Raw genomic sequence first — 24,419 nt, 5'->3', positions numbered from 1 at the left:
GAGCTTAATGGAGATATTGATATTCTATAAATGATGATCTACCTAAGGTATACGATCTATTTGATTTTAATGAAGCATGTGATTTACTTAATATACATGATCTTGCTAAAGAATCATTAACTGATGAAGCATTTCTTAAATTTACGCATGGGGGATATAAACAAAAGTCCATTATTTTACCCCACTAAATAACAAGGCCCGTTCCTTGAAGCTTTTCATCATAGGGTAGAGGAAGATCTTATCAAACTCTCCTCTGAAACTAGACACCCCCGCCCTAACCTCAATAGTGCACAAACTACGGCTCTTGAAACTCTTAGGTCAAGAGATGACATTGTTATTAAAAGAGTAGATAAGGGCGGCTGTGTGGTGGTGCAAGATGTCTGCTTATCTGCAAGAAGCTAATAGACAGCTAAATGACTCAGAAGTGTATGAAATCTTGAGATGTAATCCCACTGAGAAATTTAGTAGAGAGTTTGAGTCCCTCCTTGATGATGGACTCGGGTTAGGGATCCTAGACCAAGATACAGTTGACTTTCTTTATGTCCTGAATCCGATTACCCCATTTTTACATCACCTCCCCATGGTCAATAAAACTTTGGAGGAGGTGAAAGGGATGCCCATTGTGGCAGGGATAGGATCCCTATTCGAAAATATGTCCTTTTGGGTTGAGTCTTTGTTACAACCTATTGTCTATAACCTCCCCTCTTATTTGAAGGACACCAAGCATCTCCTTAATTGCCTGCAACAGATAACTTGGAATGATCAATCAGAATGGCTAACTGTTGATGTAGTTGGCCTCTATTCAGCCATCCCACATTCAAAAGGCTTAGAGGCAGTAACATATATGTTAAATACTTTCAGTAACTATGATGATAACCTTAAATCTTTTTTGTTGCAGATGTTAGATTTTTTACTCACTCACAACTTCTTTCAGTTTGAGGGTATTTTCTATCTCCAAAAGTGTGGCACAGCCATGGGGGCTAAGTTTGCCCCTGCCTACGCCAACCTTTTTATGGGTTGGTGGGAGGTGTGCCACGTTTTTAGAGATACAAACCCCTTTAGAAATGATATTCAGATGTATAAAAGATACATTGATGACCTCCTGTTCATTTGGACAGGAGGTCTACAGAGAATGACAGATTTTGTTCATTATTTGAACACTAATGATGCCAATCTTCAATTTACATATGCAAGTAATTTGGTGTCTATACCATATCTAGACTTCTTGCTTATAGGTGATATAGATACACATAGTGTTAAAACCACCCTATATCGAAAACCTATTGCCTCTAATGCCATTCTTCATGGTCATAGTAACCATCTGAAACACATGGGCTTCGGTGTTGCTAAAGGTCAGTTCATCAGGATAAAAAGGAACTGTACCGATGATGCGGATTTTGTCAAAGAAAGTGTAAAAATTACGAATAATTTACTTGAAAGAGGCTACAATAAAAAAAACAGTTAATTGGGCACTTCTAGAAGTTAGTCGATTAGATAGGAAGAGTCTACTTATGGAACAAAATTTTCAGTCACAACCAAACAAAAGTTTAATGCTTCAAAGCCAACCTTCATAACTACCTATAGTACCCAATTTAATGAAGTATGTGATATTGTGAACAGACATCTTCCAATCCTTATGGCTGAAGACAGCCTTAAAGACTTTGTAGCCAAAGGCTGCAATTTTGTTTCACGTAGAGGTTATACGATAGGTAATGCTCTGTCTCCTAGCTTACTACGTAACCATCAACCAAGAAAGAGTAGTTGGCTAGAAGTAACAGGGCTTTATAAATGCCATTTTAGTAACTGCATCTCGTTTGGCTTTACGTATGTCGCACGGAATTTTCAGTCATACATCACTCAAAAAGTCTGATTTAGATTCCTATACCAATTGTCGTTCCACCTTTGTGATTTATTTAATAAATTGCAGTGAGTGTCAAAAACAATATATTGGATGTACCTCTAGGGAAGGTAGAAGTAGGATCAGAGAGCATCTTAAGAACATAGAAAATGTTATTGAATGCTCTGACCTAGCCAGACATTTAATTTATGTTCACAATAAAACAGTGACAAGCCTTATATGGCAAATAATTGACCATATCAGACCCTCCATTCGTGGGGGTGATAGATCAGCCAAACTTTTGTGCAAAGAGGCATTTTGGATATTCAAAATGCAGACCAGGGTTCCCAAAAGGTTCAATATTGTAAGTGACATAATTAACTTCTGGAGTCACAAATGTTAACATGACAGATTACTTATGTAGCTATAGCTCATTTATTCTAAGGAGAATTGAACATGATAACCTTTAATGCCAGCTTAAAGGGACAGTATACACAACTTTTATATAACTGCAAGTAATAGACACTACTATAAAGAATAAGATGCACAGATACTGATATAAAAATACAGTATAAAACTGTTTAAAAACTTACTTATAAGCTCTCTGTTTAGCTCTATTGACAAGGTAGCTGGAAAGCCCACTGCAAGTGGGATGGGAAATAAGACACCCCCCCCCCCTTCTTTTGCATATGAAAAGACTCTTTACACAAACAGGAGCAAGCTGGAGAAGGTAGCTGACAGTATTCTCATAAAACTTTGGGGCTTGGTTATGAGTCTGAATATCAGAGCAATGTTATTTAAAAATAATCAAAAGTATACATATTTATATAAATTAAACAAATGTATGGCCTATATAAATAGATCATCTTCAAAAAATGTATTGAAAGAAAAAATGAGTGTATAATATCCATTTAACTATCCTGTATCCCACTGAGAGTGTAACTACTTCTGCTGACTGTGTTTACTTAGGCTATTCAATAGCCTATACTCCAGTATTAATTTTTTCTGTATAACATTTTAGGGTGAACTGTCCCTTTTAAGTATCCATCTTACCCTTGTATCATATACCTCAATATGACAGATTATTTTTAAAGTTATTTCAGTTATTCTAAGGAGATTTAAAATAATTTCCCCTAAGGTCATTTTAGACTAATATTCATGTTGGGTATCTCTCCAATGGATTAGTGTATATATACTATAATTTATAACTTAAATATTAAGCATACCTGAATCATCTATGAGACATTTATATTCTTATATATATATATTTATATTCAATATTACCTTCTAGTTAGGTGGATACTATTCCTGTATACTCATTAGATAAAAGTTGCTGGATGTTCTTAACAGAGATGTCTGATTGGTTTTATTGTGTTTATTTTATCTGTTTAATGACTGGAAATGACTATGAGATTTATTATTCTGACTTCCCCATGAATCGGACATACCACCATTGGGGTCCTTTTTTTATACACATATATTAAATAGTATGGATTTGTACTGACCATTTTGAGTCTTATTTTTCTGTCAATTAACGGCTGTCTTACCCATATGTTATATTTATTCATTTATTTAACTCATTTTTACTATGTGTGATTAATATATTACCCAGTTTTCTAAACATGTTGGGTATATATCTCTGTTAATGTCCATGAAATGTATAAGTATGAAATGGCCTGTCCCTTTAAGACATTCACCTCGGATTTGTAGCACCTGAGGACCCCCAGTTTTATTTAAATAGCTTGTATTCTCTTGTTCAGTTATGTCCATGATTAAGGCAATATACTATACTGCTGAAACGCGTAGATCCATGTATTGTTAATCCTAGGATGCTGGGACTTTTGTTTATATACTTATTTTATTGTCAACTCGGTTTTCCACAATTAACTTTGTTTTGAAGATATACATGCCTGGAAGGTTTGCTGGATTTCTTTTGATGTTCTAAATATATGTATTTTACTTATATTTGCTATTAGTCAGGTTCATGTATTTCCTTGTGCAGACTATCAGTTTCATATTTGGGAAATAAAACATATTAAATATTTTTTTCTTACCTGGGGTTTAGTCTTTTTTTCAAATTGACTACTTTTTACTCTTTCAAATTGCGGACAGCATTAGGCCCGCAGGTGCGCCAAATGCTAGACTTTATTGCGTCATTCTTGGCGCAAGACTTTTTGGCGCGAAAAGTACGTCCGTTGAGGCAAGTTCGTCATTTCCGGATGTTGTTGGCACCAAAAATGTTTCTCTCACGTTGTGCGTCATACTTGGCGCCAAATTTTTCAGTAGTTTTATACCCCATTGCTGTTTGCTTCTTGCCTTTCTCTATGTCAGAGGGCTATGCTGTTTGCATTTTTTTTCCCATTCCTGAAACTGTCATATAAGGAAATTGATAATTTTGCTTTAGATGTTGTTCTTTCTTTTACATTTTGCAAGATTTCTCATTCTGATCCTGCCTCAGAAGTATCTGTTGGAACGTTGCTGCCTGACATCGGTTTTACTAAAGCTAAGTGCATTTGTTGTAAGATTGTGGAAATTATATCTCTGAATGTCATTTGTAATAGTTGTCATGATAAACTTTTACATGCAGAGAATGTATCCATCAGTAATAGTACATTGCCAGTTGCAGTTCCTTCAACTTCTAATGTACATGATATACCTATGAATTTTAAAGAATTTGTTACTGATTCTATTCAGAAGGCTTTGTCTGCATTTCCGCCTTCTAATAAATGTGAGAGGTCTTTTAAAACTTCTCATAAAGTTGTTGAAATTTCAAATGACCGGCAACATAATGATTTATCCTCCTCTGATGGGGATCTATCTGATTCGGAAGATCCTTCCTCAGATATTGACACTGACAAATCTACTTATTTGTTTAAAATAGAGTATATTCGTTCTTTGTTAAAAGAAGTGTTAATTACTTTGGATATTGAGGAAGCTAGTCCTCTTGACATTAAGACTAGTAAGAGTTTAAAAGGTGTTTTTAAACCTCCTGTGGTTACTCCAGAGGTTTTCCCTATTCCTGATGCTATTTCTGATATGATTTCTAAGGAATAGAATAAGCCCAGGTACTCCTTTTTATTCCTTCTTCAAGGTTTAAAAAATTGTATCCTTTACCAGCAATTTCTATAGAGTTTTGGGAAAAGATCCCCAAAGTTGATGGGGCTATTTCTACTCTTGCTAAACGTACCACTATTCCTATAGAAGACAGTACTTCTTTTAAAGATCCTTTAGATAGGAAACTTGAATCCTATCTAAGGAAAGCCTATTTATATTCAGGTCATCTTCTCAGGCCTGCAATTTCTTTGGCTGATGTTGCGACTGCATCAACTTTTTGGTTGGATAATTTAGCGCAACAAGTATTGGATTCTGACATATCTAGCATTGTTTGTTTACTGCAACATGGTAATCATTTTATTTGTGATGCCAATTTTGGTATTATCAAAATTGATGTTAGATCCATGTCTTTAGCCAGTGCTTGACAAATGAGTTTACAAATTAGGAGCCAGTAAGAAATTATAGAAAATTTAGGAGCCAGACCGTTGGATTTGTATATAGACATATGGAGAATAACCCAAAAAGTTAGGAGCCAGGGGTAAAATTCTAGGAGCCAGTGGCTACCAGGCTCCTGGGTTTGTCGAGCCCTGTCTTTAGCTATTTTAGTTGGAAGAGCTTTGTGGCTTAAATCTTGGAATGCTGATATGAGATTTATGTCCAGATTATTATCTTTCTTTCAAAGGTAATAATTTATTTGGTTCTCAGTTGGATTCTATTATTTCAACTGTTACTGGAGGAAAGGGTTTTTTTCTGCCTCAGGATAAAAAAACCTAAGGGTAAATCTAAGGCTTCTAACCGTTTTCGTTCCTTTCGTCAAAATAAGGAACAAAAATCAAATCCTTCCCCCAAGGAATCTGTTTCTAATTGGAAACCTTCCTCAAATTGGAATAAATCCAAACCATTTAAGAAACCAAAGTCAGCCCCTAAGTCCGCATGAAGGTGCTGCCCTCATTCCAGCTCAGCTGGTAGGGGGCAAATTAAGGTTTTTCAAGGATTTTTGGATAAATTCTGTCCAAAATCAATGGATTCAGAGCATTGTCTCTCAAGGGTATCGAATAGGATTCAGAGTAAGACCTCCTGTGAGAAGATTTTTTCTCTCGCGTATCCCAGTAAATCCAGTAAAAGCTCAGGCTTTCCTGAAGTGTGTTTCAGTCCTGGAGTCTTCAGGGGTAATCATGCCGGTTCCTTTTCAGGAACAGGGTCTCGGGTTTTATTCAAATCTATTCATTGTCCCAAAGAAGGAAAATTCATTCAGACCAGTTCTGGATCTGAAACTTTTGAATCGCTATGTAAGAGTACCAACTTTCAAGATGGTGACTATTCTGCCTTTTGTTCAGCAAGGACATTATATGTCTACAATTGACTTGCAGGATGCATACATTCATATTCCGATTCATCCAGAACATTATCAGTTCCTGAGATTCTATTTTCTTGACAAGCATTACCAATTTGTTGCTCTTCCATTTGGCCTAGCAACAGCTCCAAGAATCATTTCAAAGGTTCTAGGTGCCCTACTCTCTAATCAGAGAGCAGGGTATTGCAGTGTTTCCTTATTTGGACGATATCTTGGTACTAGCTCAGTCTTTACGTTCTGCAGAATCTCACACAAATCAACTAGTGTTTCTTCAAAAACATGGTTGGAGGATCAATTTACCAAAAAGTTTCTTGATTCCTTAGACAAGGGTCACCTTTTTAGGTTTCCAGATAGATTCAGTGTTCATGACTCTGTCTCTAACAGACAAGAGACGTTTGAAATTGGTTGCAGCCTGTCGGCACCTAAAGGTTCAGTCATTCCCTTCAGTGGCTATGTGCATGGAAGTTTTAGGCCTCATGACTGCAGCATCGGACACGATTCCTTTTGCTCGTTTTCACACGAGACCTCTCCAGCTTTGTATGCTGAATCAATGGCGCAGGGATTATACAAAGATATCATAGTTAATATCCTTAAATCCCAATATTCGACACTCTGACGGGGTAGTCAAATCACCAGCGTATAGTTCAAGGGGCTTCCTTTGTTCGGCCAACCTGGACTGTGATCACTACAGATGCGAGTCTTTCAGGTTGGGGAGCTGTTTGGGTATCTCTGACAGCACAAGGTGTTTGGAAATCTCAAGAGGCGAGATTACCAATGAATATTTTAGAACTCCGTGCAATTCTCAGAGCTCTTCAGTTTTGGCCTCTCATCTAAACAAGAAACTTCCCAGATACCTGTCCAGTTCCAGGGATGTTCAGGCGGAAGCAGTGGATGCACTGACACTTCCTTGGTGTTATCCTGCTTACATTTTTCCGCCTCTAGTTCTTCCAAGAGTGATATCCAAAATCATCATGGAACAATCGTTTGTGTTGCTGGTGGCTCCAGCATGGCCACACAGGTTTTGGTATGCGGATCTTGTTCGGATGTCCAGTTGCCAACCTTGACCACTTCCGTTAAGGCCGGACCTTCTGTCTCAAGGTCCGTTTTTCCATCAGGATCTCAAATTATTAAATTTGAAGGTATGGAAATTAAACGCTTAGTTCTAAGTCATAGAGGTTTCTCTGATTCAGTAATTAATACTATGTTACAAGCTCGTAAATCTGTCTCTAGAAAGATTTATTATCGAGTTTGGAAGACCTACATTTCCTGGTGTTCTTCTCATAAATTTTCTTGGCATTCTTTTAGAATTCCTAGAATTCTACAGTTTCTTCAGGATGGTTTGGATAAGGGTCTGTCTGCAAGTTCCTTGAAGGGACAAATCTCTGCCCTTTTTTTTTTTTTTATTTCATAGATTGCTAAACTTCCTGATATTCACTGTTTTGTACAGGCTTTAGTTCGTATTAAAGGACCAGTCAACACATTAGATTTGCATAATCAACAAATGCAAGATAACAAGACAATGCAATAGCACTTAGTCTGAACTTCAAATGAGTAGTAGATTTTGTTATAACAAATTTCAAAGTTATGTCTATTTCCACTCCCCCTGTACCATGTGATAGCAATCAGCCAATCACAAATGCATATACGTATAGTCTGTGAATTCTTGCACATGCTCAGTAGGATCTGCTGACTCAAAAATTGTAAATATAAAAGACTGTGCACATTTTTTTTAATGGAAGTAAATTGGAAAGTTGTTTAAAATTACATGCTGTATCTGAATCATGAAAATTTTATAAAACCTGGGTGTCCCTTTAAGCCCGTCATTAAATCCATTTCTCCTCCTTGGAATCTTAATTTGGTTTTGAAGGCGTTACAGGCTCCTCCGTTTGAGCCTTTGCTTCTTTGGACATTAAACTACTTTCTTGGAAAGTGTTGTTCCTTTTGGCCATCTCTTCTGCTAGAAGAGTTTCTAAGCTATCTGTTCTTTCTTGTGAATCTCCTTTTCTGATTTTTCATCAGGATAAGGCGGTTTTGCGGACTTCATTTAAATTTTGCCTTAAGTTGTGAATTCTAACATTAGTAGAGAAATTGTTTTCCCTTCCTTGTATCCTAATCCTAAGAATTCTATGGAAAGATCCTTACATTCTTTGTATGTGGTAAGATCTTTGAAATATTATTTTGAAGCTACTAAAAATTTCAGGAAGACTTCTAGTCTATTTGTTAGATTTTCTGGTCCTAGGAAAGGTCAGAAGGCCTCCATTTCCTTGTCTTCTTGGTTAAAGCTTTTGATTCAACAAGCTTATTTGGAGTCGGGTCAGGCCCCGCCTCAGAGAATTACAGCTCATTCTACTAGATCAGTCTCCACTTTGTGGGTGTTTAAGAATGAAGCTTCAGTTGATCAGATTTGCAAAGCAGCAACTTGGTCTTCTTTGCATACATTTACAAAATTCTACCTTTTTGATGTATTTGCTTCGTCAGAAGCCGTTTTTGTATTAAAGTTCTTCAGGCAGCTGTTTCAGTTTGATTCGTCTGCTGATGTTTTAAGTTTTTCTTTTCATTATGAGAATAACTTATATTTTGTGTTGTGGATTATTTTTTCAGCGAGAAATGGCTGTTTATTTTTATCCCACGCTCTCTAGTGACTCTTGAGTGGAGTTCCACATCTTGGGTATTGATATCCCATACGTCACTAGCTCATGGACTCTTGCCAATTACATGAAAGAAAACATACTTTATGTATGAATTTACCTGATAAATTCATTTCTTTCATATTGGCAAGAGTCCATGAGGCCCACCCTTTTTATGGTGGTTATGATTTTTTTGTATAAAGCACAATTACTTCCAAATTCCTTTGTTGATGCTTTTTACTCCTTTCTTTATCACCTCTCTTCTTGGCTATTCGTTAAACTGAATTGTGGGTGTGGTGAGGGGTATATTTATAGGCATTTTGAGGTTTGGGAAACTTTGCCCCTCCTGGTAAGATTGTATATCCCATACGTCACTAGCTCATGGAAAATTTATCAGGTAAATTCTTACATAAATTGTTTTTTCTCGCTTCAACGTTCTCTTCCAACTTCCTCCCTTAATCCCTGCTTCCCCTTGACTCACAAAGACTGCTAAGGGCTGTACTTAAATGTTTAACATATTTCCGCACAACGGATTCCTTCCTTGATCCATTGCAATCTGGATTTTGGCCCCAACACTCCAGAGAAAGGAATCATTAAGGTTAATTATAACCTACTTACAGCAAAATCTAAGTACCATTTCCCCCTATTAATCCTCAAGCTTTCTGTATCCTTTTATACTGTTGACTTTCTTGTCCTTAGGTTCATTAAAGTCCCATGGGTTTAAGTAATAGTTAGTAACCCCCAACTCTTACTGGAGAAAATAGCAACCCTCCAGGCCATCATGCCGGATGCCTTAGAGTTGCACTTGACGCAGATCTTTCATTCACTCCTCACTTCCAGTCCTTGACCACTCCCTGCCATTTCAACTGTAAAACATCTCCAGAATTCGCTGCTTTCTCACACAACCCACAACTAAGATTAAATCATTTTTTTGTCTATTGCAACTTTCCTTTTACAATCCATAATTAATCCATAATCCAGGTTGATCTTTCTTACACATTGCTCATCATCTGCTGCTCTTCTCTACCAATCCCTTCACTGGCTTTCTTTAGCCTGCAGAATAAAATGCAACATTCAAAGCCCTCTAACACTGCTATCGTCTATATCTCTGCCTTTGTCTCCAGATACACTTCCTCCTGTCCCCTTCGCTTTACCCATGACCACCTTCTCACCTTACCTCCTTACATTCCGATATACAGGACTCAGATTGGCTCCAATCTTGTGGAACTTGCTCCATAAGAGACTGCCCTAGCTTTCAAAGTTTAAAGCATTCCCTAAAGACTCTACTGGGATGCATACAATCTTTGCTTTCCCTTCTTACCTCGGTTCCTTTTTCTTCTTTTGTCAGTCCCTTGCACCCCCTTAGCTTGTAGGTTTACAAGCCCAGCAGTCCTGTAGAGCAACTTCTTAAAAACAACTCTTTGCATTTCCCTCTAACGACTCATCTGGTCCATAATTTGTATCTTAAATTCTACGTTTGTATATACCTATGTTTATAGCACTGCCTTATCTGATGGCGCTCTACAAGTGAATGATGTCACTCCTCACCCTCTTCATTTATTTTTTTTTAGCTCACATTGAGAAGGCTGCTTCTCTTCTCCCTTCCCACCCGCACTATACACGTAATAAGAGGCAGAATGCTATGGAAATATAACAGGTGCCAAGTCACAACTTTTTTGTTTCCATAGCAACCTGACACTTATCAAGCACTTCCCTAAATCACAGGGTGCTTTTTTTCTTAAAGTGGCTTGCCAGGACAATATAAGAACAGCATAGACATTCTTCCTAGTTTACTAAAATTTTATAAAAACCGTATGACAACGAAACGGTAATCCAAAATGAAATAATTTAAATATGAGTTCTCAGTTTAGTGTACTTAATTTAAAAAAGTGTATTGAAAACGGAATAAACTTTGAATACATTTGTACTGATTATTACACCATTTATCTATGAACCCAAGCACACTTGAATTAGAGCTGATGCACGTGATAAATTGTGTGATTGGGGAATATAATTCCAATGTAAATGACTATGTATGCAATATCATAATGGAGACTTTTCACACATGTAATGACCGCTACAAGGGTCAAAATTAAAAATAGACTTAATTCGCAAACAAAATATATAATTAAGGAAACAAAATCTTTAAAGGGATACTGAACCCACATTTTTTCTTAAATGATTCAGATAGATCATGCAATTTTAAGCAACTTTCTCATTTACTCATATTCTTCATTCTCTTGCTATCTTTGTTTGAAAAGCAAGAATGTAAGTTTTGAAGCCAGCCCATTTTTGGTTCACAACCTTGGTTGTGCTTGCTGATTGGTGGCTAAATGCACCCACCATTAAAGTGCTGTCCAGAGTGCTAAACCAAAAATTGTCTGGCTCCTTAGCTTAGATGCCTTCTTTTTCAAATAAAGATAGCAAGACAACGAATAAAAATTAATAAAGTAAGTTAGAAAGTTGCCTAAAATTGCATGCTCTATCTGAATCATGAAAGAAAAAAATTACCAATTCCCTAGTTTTGCATAACCAACACAGTTATAATTATACACGTTTTACCTTTACCTCTGTAATTACCTTGTATCTAAGCCTCAGTAGCCTGCCCCCATATTTCAGTTCTTTTGACAGACTTGCATTTTAGCCAATCAGAGCTGTCTCCATGGTAAATTAATGTGCATGAGCTCAATGTTATCTATATGACACACGTGAATACCAATAGAACATAGCAAAATTGGTGATAAAAGTAAATTGGAAAGTTGTTTAAAATTACATGCCCTATCTGAATCATGAGGGTTTTTTTCGACTTGACTGTCCCTTTAAAAAAAAAAAAACTACATAAAGTATAACTTTGCACTGTGATTATTAAAGAAATATAGCTTTGTGTATGTGGGCTTTGCAATTTCTGCTTGAACTAATTGGATATTTGTAGTAGAACAGTGCTTTGTGAGTTAACTTATTGTCTTTTTAATAAAAGGACACAAAACTCAAAATGTGATAATTGAAATAAATTGGAAAGTATCTTAAACTGCATACTCTCTCTGAATCGTTTTTTTTTTTTTTTAAACTTGATTGTCCCTGTAACAGAACTAATAGAAGTTATAATAATGTAAAGCAATACCAGTCAGAATTAAGAAATAAATACAATTGAAAATAGTGTAAAATGACCTATCATTAATTATATGTTGGAGAAATACTTTATTATAAAAGGAGATCAAAGTTAAGATTACAGTTTTATGGTTCAGGCGGCACATGCAATTTTCAGCTTACTCCTATTTAACTTCATTCTTTTTGTATCATTTGTTGAGAAGTATAGCTAGTAGGCTCAGCAGCAATGCAGTACTGTGAGCTAGCTGGTGATTAGTGGCTATGCACATCTCTTTTTCAGTGGCTCACCCGATGTGTTCAGTTAGCCCTCAGTAGTGCATAGCTGACTTCAACTGTTTAAGCTCTCTGCAAGCAGCAGTGCAATTATAAGATAATTACAGCATTTTCTTTTTGCGCATGTGTCCCTTTAATTCAGTTTTCAAAAATGTCTTGCATACATGTGTACAGAATGTTAGCTTCAGCCTCTCTCAGAAGCACATTCTTATAGCAGAAGCCAACATAATGTGTATTGCTAGGTTTTATTTTTCTTAATGTATGCACAATTGTTTTAAGATTAATGTGCATTTGCTAAAATGATTCTTACCTAATATGTAAAACTATTCCATTTTGTCCTTTTTCAGATAAACCAGAAAACTGGGACATATGGTATGAAAGCAAGTTTGATGACTGCGACAAGGAAGCATGCTTGTCCTTCTCAAAAGAGATTCTTTGCTCCCGTACAACTGTGGACCACAATTATTATGCTATTTGTCAGAACCTCCTATCTAAACATGCCACTTGGCGTGGGACGTCCGGAGGGCTTCTTCATGATCCCCCGGCAGAAATTGCCAAAAATGGACGCCTTGAGGCATTGTTGGACGAATGTGCTAATCCAAAGAAAAGATATGGCAGATATAAAGCTGCTAAGGAATTAAGAGAGTATCTTGCAGAATTGAGCAATAATGTGAGGTAGTCCATACGTTTTTATTTTATTTTTATAAGGCGGCTAGGTAATAAACATTTAATTAGGTAGAACACGTACAACTTTTTTACTACTGTATATACAGTTATGAATATAAGTATATTTTGTGGTTGCCATGAAATTCAGCTTAAATAGCACAGAGGATGTATAAAATCCTTTGCAATCTTGCAACATACGTGTTCTTATCTAATTAAAACTACTGAAACTACTATTGATTTTTCTCACTGATTACCTGAGTGGTGGATCAGGTGAGGATCTCCAGATGGCTGGAGATAATAGACTTTTTATAGCTTAATCAATTATTCATGTGTCAAAAAGTAGTTGACATGACATTACATTAGTATCACAATTTTTGTGAAGCTGATGCCTTTACTTGGAAAATCAAGTTAAGACTTCTAGCCTGTTTTAAAGGCTTTTTTTCTTAAGTCATTTCATATTTGTATTTTTTAAAAAATATACATTTCTGATCTTTTGTTTTAACATTTGTCAATGCGTTGAATCCTTTTTTTTTTCCAGTTCTTTTCACAAATGGAGTATGGTACATGTTTATTTTTTAAGGGCAGGATTCCCCTATATCTGTTTACTTTAGTCTCCAGTCTGTGTTGTATATATCTTTAGATATACCATCAGCATTGTATTAAATTTCAGTCATTTTTTAACAGCATATACAATTACACATTGTTTGATTTACTTTCCGTTTCTTCAATTATTAATTACATGATCCAGTGCATGTATATAAAAAAACTAATCGCAACACTTAAATAGTAATATTCAATGGTATCTAGGCAGAAAGTGAACATTTCTGTGACAACTGTAAGGAGTATTCACAATAGCAAAGCACGCACCAAAGAAACTGTTTTAAAACCTCTAATCTTCATTATAGAAATCCTGTATTGTGACTGGTTAAATAACCAGGGCATATGCATTAATTACCATCTTGAAGAAAGTTGTTTTTTTTTTTTTGTTTTTTTTTTTTTGTTTTTTTTTTAGTTATTGCTACTATAAGAAATCCTGGGTGGATAATGTGTGTAATTCTTCAGAATGGTTTATAGAAGCACTTGGGAAGTATACATGAAAGAAATCAATTGTTGCTGATGGTTAATTGGCAAGAGTCCATGAGCTAGTGACGTTTGGTATATACAATCCTACCAGGAGGGGCAAAGTTTTCCAAACCTCAACCCCTCACCATACCCACAATTCAGTCTTACAAACTTTGGCTCCTATGGAGGTGGTGAAGTAAGTTTGTGCTTGATTTTTTTTTTTATGATTTCTTCTATGATAAGCTCTTCCAAGCATTCTGAAGCCCAATTCCTCTCAGAGTATTTTGTCAGAGGGATGTGAAGAGAGTATCGCCTATTTATTTTATGGTTTTCCTTGCGGGAAATCTTTTCAAGGTTCTCTGTTATCAGTCGTAGGGATTAATCTCCTACCTCCCTTTTCAAGATCGACGATATACTCTTGTATACCATTACCTCTGCTGATAGTTTTCAGTACCGGTTTGGCTATCTGGCATATGTGGATGGGTGTCTTTCGGTAAGTATGTATCTTTATTTAAGACACTCTCAGCTATGGTTTGGCGCTTTATGTATTAATATAAAGTTTTAAATACAGGTAGCCCTCAGTTTACGCCAGGGTTAGGTTCCAGAAGGAATGGTTGTAAAACGAAACCGTTGTAAATTGAAACCCAGTTTATAATGTAAGTCAATAGGAAGTGAGGGAGTTAGGTTCCAGGCCCCTCTCAAAATTGTCATAAGTAACACCTAATACATTATTTTTAAAGCTTTGAAATGAAGACTTTAAATGTTAAACAGCATTATACACCTAAAATAATCAAACAACACAGAATATATAATTAAACTAAGTTAAATGAACAAAAACATTTGCTAAACAGCATTAACAACCTAATAAAATAATCACACAACACAGACGTCACTTGCAATTTTCTACAAACAGTTCTTTTCTATGTATTCCAATCTGGACTGATTTAAAGACAGGAAGATCTTGTTCCTTTGAAATCTGCTCGATAGCTCAGGTCTGGTTAAACTGATTCATTTCAGCTTGCTTGGCTTTGCTGCAACACAAGCGGACAGCTCCACCTACTGGCTATTTTAATCAATGCACTGCTTCTCAATGCTTTTCAATAGCAGTCACATGACTGGAAAAAAAGGTTGTTATTCTGAAACGGTGTAAATTGAACCGTTGTAAACCGAGGGCCACCTGTATATGTATTCTACTTATATTTGCCATGAGTCAGGTCTGTGTATTTCCCTTTTACATGCTAAACAGTTTCAGTATAGGAATAATGTTTGGGAAGTTTATTTAAACTTTTTTTCTTACCTGGGGTTCAGTCTTTTTCTAATTTGACTTTTTTTTTGCGGGCAAATCTAGGCTTGCTTGGGCGCAAAATGCTGTTTTTCATTGCATTATTTTTGGTGTAAAAATGTTTGCTGTGAAGTTGCGCCTTTGTTGATGCAAATTTCGTAATTTCCTGCATATTTGACGCTAGTTGTTTTGCCGCAAAATCGCGTTTGTTATGAGGCGGGTTGTCATTTCCTGGTGTTTTTTTAACTTTTTGTATAATGTGCTATTCTTGGCGCCAAAATTTAGTTATTTTACCCCTCTCCCTCTATTGCTCGCTGTTTTCATGAACTTTGAAAGCTATTATGCCTGCTTTTGTTTTTCTCTACTGAAACTGTTACTTTGTGGAAATTTAATCTTTTGCCTGTTGTTTTTCTTTTTCTGTTACATTTTGCAAGATGTCTTATTCTGATCCTGACTCTGATGTTACTGTAGAAACTATGATGCCCTGGAACACAATTCTACAAAGCTGTGTTCTTTTCATTATTAAGCTGTTATTATTTCTTCAGCTCAATTGTGTGGCATTTATTTATCATGTTTTATGCTAGCAATGTGTCTACATGTACAATGACATTTACTGCTTTTTACATATTCCGTTCATGTACTTGCTTATATTATAAAAGGTTATGTCTGCTATTATGCCTTTAAGTAAATTTATGAGGTCTTTTCAAAATTGTTTTAATTCATTTTGTTCTGACCAACAGCATATTTAAGTTTATTCTACTGATTAAGGTTTTTTGGTTCAAAGGCTCCTGTATCAGTTTGTTGAAAAATTCTCCCGTATCAGTTTGTTGAAAAATTCGTCCTATTTTTCATTTGAAATTTTTTTGTTCTTTAACGGGACAGTCAAGTCCAAAAAAAACTTTCATGATTTAAATAGGGCATGCAATTTTAAACAACTTCCCAATTTACTTTTATCACCAATTTTGCTTTGTTCTCTTGGTATTCTTAGTTAAAAGTTAAAACTAGGAGGTTCATATGCTAATTTCTTAGACCTTGAAGACTACCTCTAATCTGAATACATTTTGACCACTAGAGGGCATTAGTTCACATGTTTCATATAGATAACATTGAGCTCATGCACGTAAAGGGACCTAGGAGTGAGCACTGATTGGCTAAACTGCATGTCTGTCAAAAGAACTGAAATAAGGGGGCAGTCAGCAGAAGCTTAGATACAAGATAATTACAGAGGTAAAAAGTATATTAATATAACTGTTGGTTGTGCAAAACTGGGGAATGGGTAATAAAGGGATTATCTTTCTTTTTAAACAACAAAAATTCTGGTGTTGATTGTCCCTTTAAGGGAATTTTTCTATTTATAGTCTAGTCCTATTAACTGTTAATAATCCTTTTCAAATCTGGATTTTAATTTTTTTTGCTTTTGAGGTATTTTCCTATTCATTATACTAAATGTATTATATGCTAGAGAATTGTTATTCTGATTCCCTCTTGGGACTGTACTACTTTCTATGGAAATTGGTACTTGTTTTAAGGATTCTTTAGAATTTGAATATAACCTTAGTAGAGCATATTCATGTACTGTTTATATTTTTAGCTCAGCTTAGCTTTATCTGTGGCTGACATTACTGTTCTCTCATCCATGAACGGTTCGCATAAGCAGTTTTCAGATTCTTAAGTATATAACTCTGTTTATTTACTTTAGATGTATGTATTTAATTATGTTTACTATATCTATTATTATGATTTCAAATATATTTTATCTCTCTCTTGTTAGGATTATTTATTTGATTTCTATTATCTCCACTATTTCTGGAGGTTTAGAGGGTTTTTTTCTGCCTTACTTTTAGTCCGGTGATGTAGATCAGTTGGTGAATGTCCTGACTACAAACGCTTGTTCTAGACCCAAGGGTCATAGATTAATTTCCCGGCAGGGTTAATACAGCCCTTTTTGCCTTTGAGGTCAATTTATTTTATACCATTTATTTGGGTAATAACTACTGTTTTTATCAGCTGCTAATTTGGTTAAGTCAGAGTGTAAGCACTGAAGAAGCGTTTTTTTGTATCCTCCTGGGAGAAAAACTCTATATAATTACTAGTTATTAGACTGCAGGTGCAGTTCTCAAACCAGTGCTTCTGGTGGGGAGCAGATTAAATTGCTTTTGGATGAACTCGGTCCAAATTCTATATTATTTTTTGAGTTTGAATAGATTTCTAAAATGAGACCTCATATGAGAAGAATTTTTCTTTCTCAGTACACTCTGTGAATTTATTTTTTTCAGGAGCGATTATGCCAGTTCTTTTTGCAGGAACAGGATTTGGGTTTCTATTTCAATTCTATTCTTTGTCTCTAAGAAGAAAGATTTATTCAGTCCATTCTTGGATCTAAGGACTATTATGCCTTTTTGTTAAGGTCATTTTATGTCCACTCCATTTTTTATGATGTTTATCCTTACATTTTATTTCATTCAGACCACTTGTGGATTCTGAAATTTTCTTTTTAAGCTTTACCAATTTGTCGCTTTCCATTTGGTTTAGTGACAGCTTTATGAATCTTTTTAAAGGTTCTTGGTACCCTTCTTTCTGTCTTCAGACAGTAGGGTATTGTGGGGCTTCCTTATTTGGATGGTATCTTGTTATTGGCTTAAACTTTTCTTTTACTAAAGTCAGACATATAGCTCAGCATGGTAATGCACTGTGACTGAGCTCTGAGTCCCTTACGGGTGATTTAGACGTGCTTTACAAGTACCCAATACATACATATGAAATAGAGCATTATTAAAAAATATATGGACTTTTCTTTTTGTGGAATCCCTCATGAATCAACTAAGTTTTGTTTCTTCAAGACTTGGTTAGAGGATTTAATTTATCTAAGTTTCGTATTTCCTCAGACAAGGATCACTTCTTTTTGGGTTTCTAGATAGATTTTGTGTATGTCTTTATCGGACAAAAGTCAATTTTGACGTTCGCTTGTCTAACAGTCTAGAACATTTCTTTCAGAGGCTATGTGCATGGACGTTTTTAGGTCTCATAACTGCAGCATCAGGCGTGGTTTCCTTTGCTCGTTTTTCATCTGAGATCTCTTTTTGATTTGCATACTGAATCAATGATACAGGGTTTGTTTTTAAATATTACAGTTGATATTTTTAAATCATAACACTACTCTCTCTGTTTTGGCGATTTAGTCTATCATCATTTTATTTACGGGGCCTAATTTTTGTTCGTCCTTTCTGGACGGTATTCTTAATGGATGCAAGTCTTACAGGTTGGGGAGCTGTTTGAGGGCCTTTTGACAGCACAAGGGGTTTGGAAACTTCAAGAGGCGAGGTTTCCAATCAATATTTTGGAACTCTGTGCTATTTTTCAGAGCTCTTTCAGGCTTGGCCTCTTTTATGAGAGAACTTTTTTTCATTTTTTGCTTTCAGACATTCAATATCACAACTGTGGTATATGTCAATCGACAATAGGGACTCGTAGTTCTTAGATGGAATTCATCTTCTGTCTATTTTCTACGATTTTAGACATTTGGGAGGTGGATTATCTCAGCCATCAGTCTTTACATCCGGGAGAGTGGCGTCTCTATACAGATGTGTTTTCTCAATTTCCCAGGTACCTTTTCAGGTCCAGGGATCCTAAGGTGGATATGGTGAATGTATTAGCAATGTCTTGGTTTTGCAACCTGACTACATCTTTCCGCCTTTGTTTTTTTTTTTTCTTCCAAAGGTGATTTTCAAGATTATATTGGAACAGTGTCGTGTTTCTGATTGTAAAAGCATGGCCTCACAGGTTTGGTATGTGGATCTTGTTTGGATGTCCAGTTGCCCTCATTGGCCGCTTCTCTTTGGCCAGCCCTCTTGTTTTAGGGGCTATTTTTCCATCGGGCTCTCAAATGACTTATTTGGGAGTATGGAAATTGATTGTTTAGTCATTGAAGTTTATCTGACTCAGTTTTTATCACTATGTTGCAGGCTTTATAAGTCTTTCAAGGAACATGTATTATCAGGTTTGGAAAACCGATATTTTATAGTGTAGTTCTCATAAATTCTCTTGGTATTCTTTTAGAATTCCTAGGATTTTACAGTTTTTCAGGATGGTTTGTCTGCAAATGTTAACTTCCTGATATTCACTGTTTTGTTCAGGCTTTGGTTGGTATCGAGCCTGTTCATTTATTAATTTCTCCTTTTTTGGAGTCTTATTTGGTTTAAAGATTTTGCAGGCTCTTCTTTTGAGCCTATATTTTCTTTGAAGATTATCTTCTTTCTTGGAAAGTGTTGTTTCTTTTGACTATCTCTTCTGCTACAAGAGTTTCTGATTTATCAGTTCTTTTTTGTCTCCTTATCTGATTTTTTTTCATCTAGATACGTTGTTTTGTGGACTTCTTTTTTTCGTAAGGTTGTAAATTTGAACAACATTAGAGAAATTGTTGTCCCTTCTTTGTGTCCTAATCCTAAAGAATTCTTTGAGAGTTCTTTACATCCTTTGGATGTGGTAAGAACTTTATAATTCTATATCGAGATTACTAGGATTTCAGAAGACTTATAGTTTATCTGCTGTTTTTCTGGTTCCAGAAAAGGTTAGGAAGCCTCTGCCATTTATTTGGCATCCTAATTGAAGCTTTTGTTTTTCAAGGCTTATTTCGAGGCAGGGCAGGCTCCACCTCCGAGTTTCCAAAATTCAAAATCAATGACCCAGCACACAATGGCCCCCTTTGCCAGCTACTCAAGAGACCCACTCCAGTCTCTGAAACATCAGTCCAAAGAAATCCAAAAAGAGTAGCAGCAAAAATTAGTGTTTATTAGGTGCTGATAATGTTGTGTTGTACCTAATAAACACTAATTTTTGCTGCTACTCTTTTTGGATTTCTTTCCACCTCCGAGTTTTACAGCTCATTCTACTAAGCTCAGTTGCCTTTTCTTGGGCTTTTTCAAAATGAAGCTTAGGTTGATCAAATTTACAAATCAGTAATTTGGTCTTCTTTGCATACTTTTGTTTTTACCATTTTTATGTATTTGCTTCTTCTGAAGCAGTCTTTGGTAGAAAAAGTTGTTCAGGCAGCTGTTTCAGTTTGATTCTACTGCTTTTGATTAGTTTTTTTGAGAAATTATTGTGTGAGAATTTGAGAGAATTATTGTGTGAATTTAATTTCTCAGTGGAAATAGTTATTTTATCCCTCACTCTCTAGTGACTCTTCTGTGGACTTCCACATCTTGGGTATTTCTATCCCATATGTCACTAGCTCATGGACTCTTGCCAATTACATAAAAGAAAACATAATTTATGTAAGAACTTACCTGAAAAATGTAATTTCTTTCATATTGGCAAGAGTCCATGAGGCCCACACTTTTTATGGTGGTTATGATTTATTTGTATAAAAGCACAATTATTTTTCCAGTTCCTCTTTTTGTATAATTTTCTTCTCCTTATTTTATCACCCCACTACTTGGCTATTCGTTAAACTGAATTGTGGGTGTGGTGAGGGGTGTATTTATAGGCATTTTGAGGTTTGGCAAACTTTGCCCCCTCCTGGTAGGATTGTATACTCCATACGTCTCTAGCTCATGGACTCTTGCCAATATGAAAGATATTAATTTATCATGTAAGTTCTTACATAAATTATGTTTTTATAAAATTCAGTGGCAGGACTGCATTTTGATAGTTTGTAATCATGGATTGGATTAGGAGGTTGAATTCTGCTTCCTCAACACAACCTGGTTGAAGCTTAGAACAGTGGTCGCTGAGGTGAATATATCTTTTTGTTAAAGGGGAAAGAATATTAAATGTTCCCATTGAGAATTTCTCATGTTACAATTTTAATGCCTTTTTATGAAATTCTTAAATGGACATTAAACACTTTGAGATAGTAAGTAATATAAAATGATAAATTGCATATATTAAAAAGTATGCAATATAATTTAAATATTTATTTTGTCCCCCCCTTTCCTGTAATTCCATTCTAAATTGTGAGTTTTTCAGTTTCTGTTAGAAATGGAAGTTCAGAACACTTTTATATTCCACAAAGCCATTGGTTGCACACTCTAGTGACCTATTTATAACTGTCCCTAATTGGCCACAGCAGAGAAAGTAACCTAAGTTACAACTTGGCAGCTCCCATTGTTTTATAGACACTAAGACTTTACACTTATTTTGTCAATATTTAAACAGCTTATGACATTTAAAAAAAAAAAAATGCATCTACATGTTCTCAAACTAATCTTTTCTTTTAATGCATCATTCTATCTAGCATTTATTTTGTGTTTACTGTCAATATAAAGCACCAGTGTTTCCTGGCCTAGCTTGTTCTGGAACATTTATAAATAGTGCTTGCGTTCTTGTCCTCCCCCCCCTCCCCAAATTCTAAATTCAACAGAAAATGTAGATAAATTAAAAAGTCCTTATGTCCAAATATTGATTGTTTGACAAATCAAGTAGGTGTACTGGTATCTCCAGTACTGTATGAAAAGTACTAAGTAGCGTAACTAGATAGCACTTAATAATTTGTTTACATTCCCACATTACAGTTGTATAGTCTACCATTGAAACTGACTGAAACCAAGTTGTCCATGTTTTAAAATATCAGGTTTAAATTGTGTTTAATGTTTAAACACTTTCACCAAGTTACTACATTTGAGTTACTGTTAATTTGCATTAAACTAGCAACGATCTGGTCTCCTTGAATTCCTTTTCAGTAAGTACTATTGATTTAGTAAGAATTGGTTTGGATTTTTCAGCAGAAATTACCACGCAGATTTATACATACACATATATTGAGTAGATCTGTGTTACTGTGCAAATTAGAGGGTGCATTTTTCAGGGTGTACAGAAATAACAAATAAGCTATGTAAATATATTGAAAGACTTAGAGCCATTGCTCATCTGTAATGGTCGTTATTTCTCTGCCTGAATTCTTTGGGTAGGCCCCACTTAAAAAAATGGTTGTATCTGTAATTTGTGCTAGACGATTTAAGGTGGACTGCAAGGATCCGTGGCTTCTTCACAAACAAGAATTTGTCAAGCCTTAATTTATTGATCTTTCTGTTTCCGCTCAGATTTCCAGTCTGGTTTACCTTTGCTAAAATAGAAAGATCATTCAGTCCTTTGCTTGGAATTCCTGAATTACAGGAGCAGAGAACAATCATTCCCATAATATAGGTACAAGAAAATAGTAACCAAAGGGACAAGTGTCTAGTAGAACTTTTATTGCTGGAGCTGCAGGTTGTGTTTTTTGTGGTTATTGGGGTTGTGTTTTTGTTTTGTTTTTTTCTTTACAATTCAGCAAATGGGAAATGGTCAAATGAACCTGCTAATGTGCTGCATTCTTTAAATCGGTTAACAATTAAATCTGCTTAATTAGCCTTGCAGTCATGACAAATAAGTTTCCATGACAACATAAAACTCCTTATACAGTGCCACAGTTTGCAGCGATTAATCTTTAGGAAGGTTGAACTGCTGCAGCTGCATTTTTCAAAGAAGAGAAAAGCTGTTCACAAAGCAAAGAGGATGCATTTCTAACCAACCTAGCAATATATGTGCATGCTTGAACGTCTTGCTTTATCAAAGAGATGATTGAAAAATTAAATGTGCACCTTTTATGACGAACAGGTTGAGCATTTTGTGCGATTACTAAACCACTGAAGAGAACACACTGCCAACACTGATTACTACTCATGGCAGGTTTGTTACTGCCAAATATTTTCCTGCTAAATTTGATGTGTACTTCATACAGTAAACTGAAATATTCTAATAAAACCAATTCTGCAAGCAATTTAGAACAGTAATACATACCTACAGGGAGAAAAATAGTTTATGGAAAAAGCAATAAATCTTTTGTTCAGTTTGTGCCAGATTATATATAGTTTATGTACAAGGTGAAAGACAGTTCAGATTTGTAGTAGCTGGGCACAAATGTTTTTATTTTATAGAAAATGTATGTGCACCCATATTGTGTCTTTTATATTGTAAATTATTGTTTCATGTCACTGTCATTGGAGCGGCCTTCCTGTGCCTTTATATTGAAAGAAAGCCGTTTCTACAACTTTTAATGCAATCGTTTAATAAAGAATAATTTGATACATGTGTGTGTGTTTAGTTTTTTTCTTAATTGTTAAAGATGCCTTTAGGTGTAAACTGTCTAAAAGTCCCTGGAAAAAACACAGCTTTAGTCACTTAACGTTAAAGGCAAATGCCAATCAGTGTAACATTCTTTTAAAAAAAAAAAAAAAGTATTTCATTTTCACAGTATCCTTTATGAAATAAATTATTTGGGTATATGCAATCTATCAGTGATGCAGCATATCTGTAAAAAGCTGACTAGAAAATATTACATGATCTTTTACCTCAAACTTCCTTTTTTTGTGACTCTGAGCTACAGTTTGTATGGTCATCTGCATGGTGAAAAAATAAGCAGCCAAATTAACATAACCAATAGTAAGTTCTTGGGGGGGGGGGTTGCCTTAGGGAAATATGGTCACTGTCTAACATGCTACATACACACATGAATGTTGGAGAACAAGCATCCTTTTGCAATAGGATGTTTCTACTGAGGACATTTTGAGGTGAAGTATTTTCTCCTACATTGGTGTGTCCGGTCCACGGCTTCATCCTTACTTGTGGAATATTCTCTTCCCCTACAGGAAATGGCAAAGAGAGCAAACAGCAAAAGCTGTCCATATAGCCCCCCCTCTGGCTCCGCCCCCCAGTCATTCTCTTTGCCGCTCTGAACAAGTAGCATCTCCACGGGGATGGTAAAGAGTATGTGTTGTTAGTTGTAGTTTTATTTCTTCTATCAAGAGTTTGTTATTTTAAAATAGTGCCGGTTTGTACTATTTACTCTGCAACAGAAAGTGATGAAGAGTTCTGTTAAAAGAGTATGATTTTAGCAACAGTAACTAAAATCCATTGCTGTTCCCACGCAGGACTGTTGAGCCCAGAGAACTTCAGTTGGGGGGAACAGTTTGCAGACTTTTCTGCTCCATGTATGACCAGTCTCTTTTCTAACAAGACATAGTAATGCTAGAAGACTGTCATTTCCCTTTTGGGATCGGTAAGCCATTTTCTTAGACTCATAACAGAATGAAGGCTTATAAATGGGCTATATACTGGTTGACACTATTGTGGGCTAAATCGATTGATTTATATAATATTTATATGATTTTTGTAGTGTTT

The 24,419-nt window shown here is 35.6% G+C and overlaps 1 protein-coding gene across 1 annotated transcript in view; it reads left to right on the top strand.

The window, feature by feature from the left end:
* Window positions 1–23,328, top strand: part of DIPK2A (divergent protein kinase domain 2A) — a 158,605-nt gene extending 135,277 nt beyond the window's left edge. The window contains exon 3 of the mRNA XM_053710010.1: window positions 12,601–23,328. Coding sequence (XP_053565985.1) covers window positions 12,601–12,932 — 332 coding nt within the window. The 3' untranslated portion in view covers window positions 12,933–23,328. The remainder of the gene's footprint in view (window positions 1–12,600) is intronic.
* Window positions 23,329–24,419: the final 1,091 nt, after the last annotated feature.

This window comes from Bombina bombina, chromosome 4, assembly GCF_027579735.1.
Source record: "Bombina bombina isolate aBomBom1 chromosome 4, aBomBom1.pri, whole genome shotgun sequence".
NCBI lineage: Eukaryota > Metazoa > Chordata > Amphibia > Anura > Bombinatoridae > Bombina > Bombina bombina.
The sequence above is the reverse complement of the archived record's forward strand: the minus strand, read 5'-3'. Positions and strand labels throughout refer to the sequence as shown.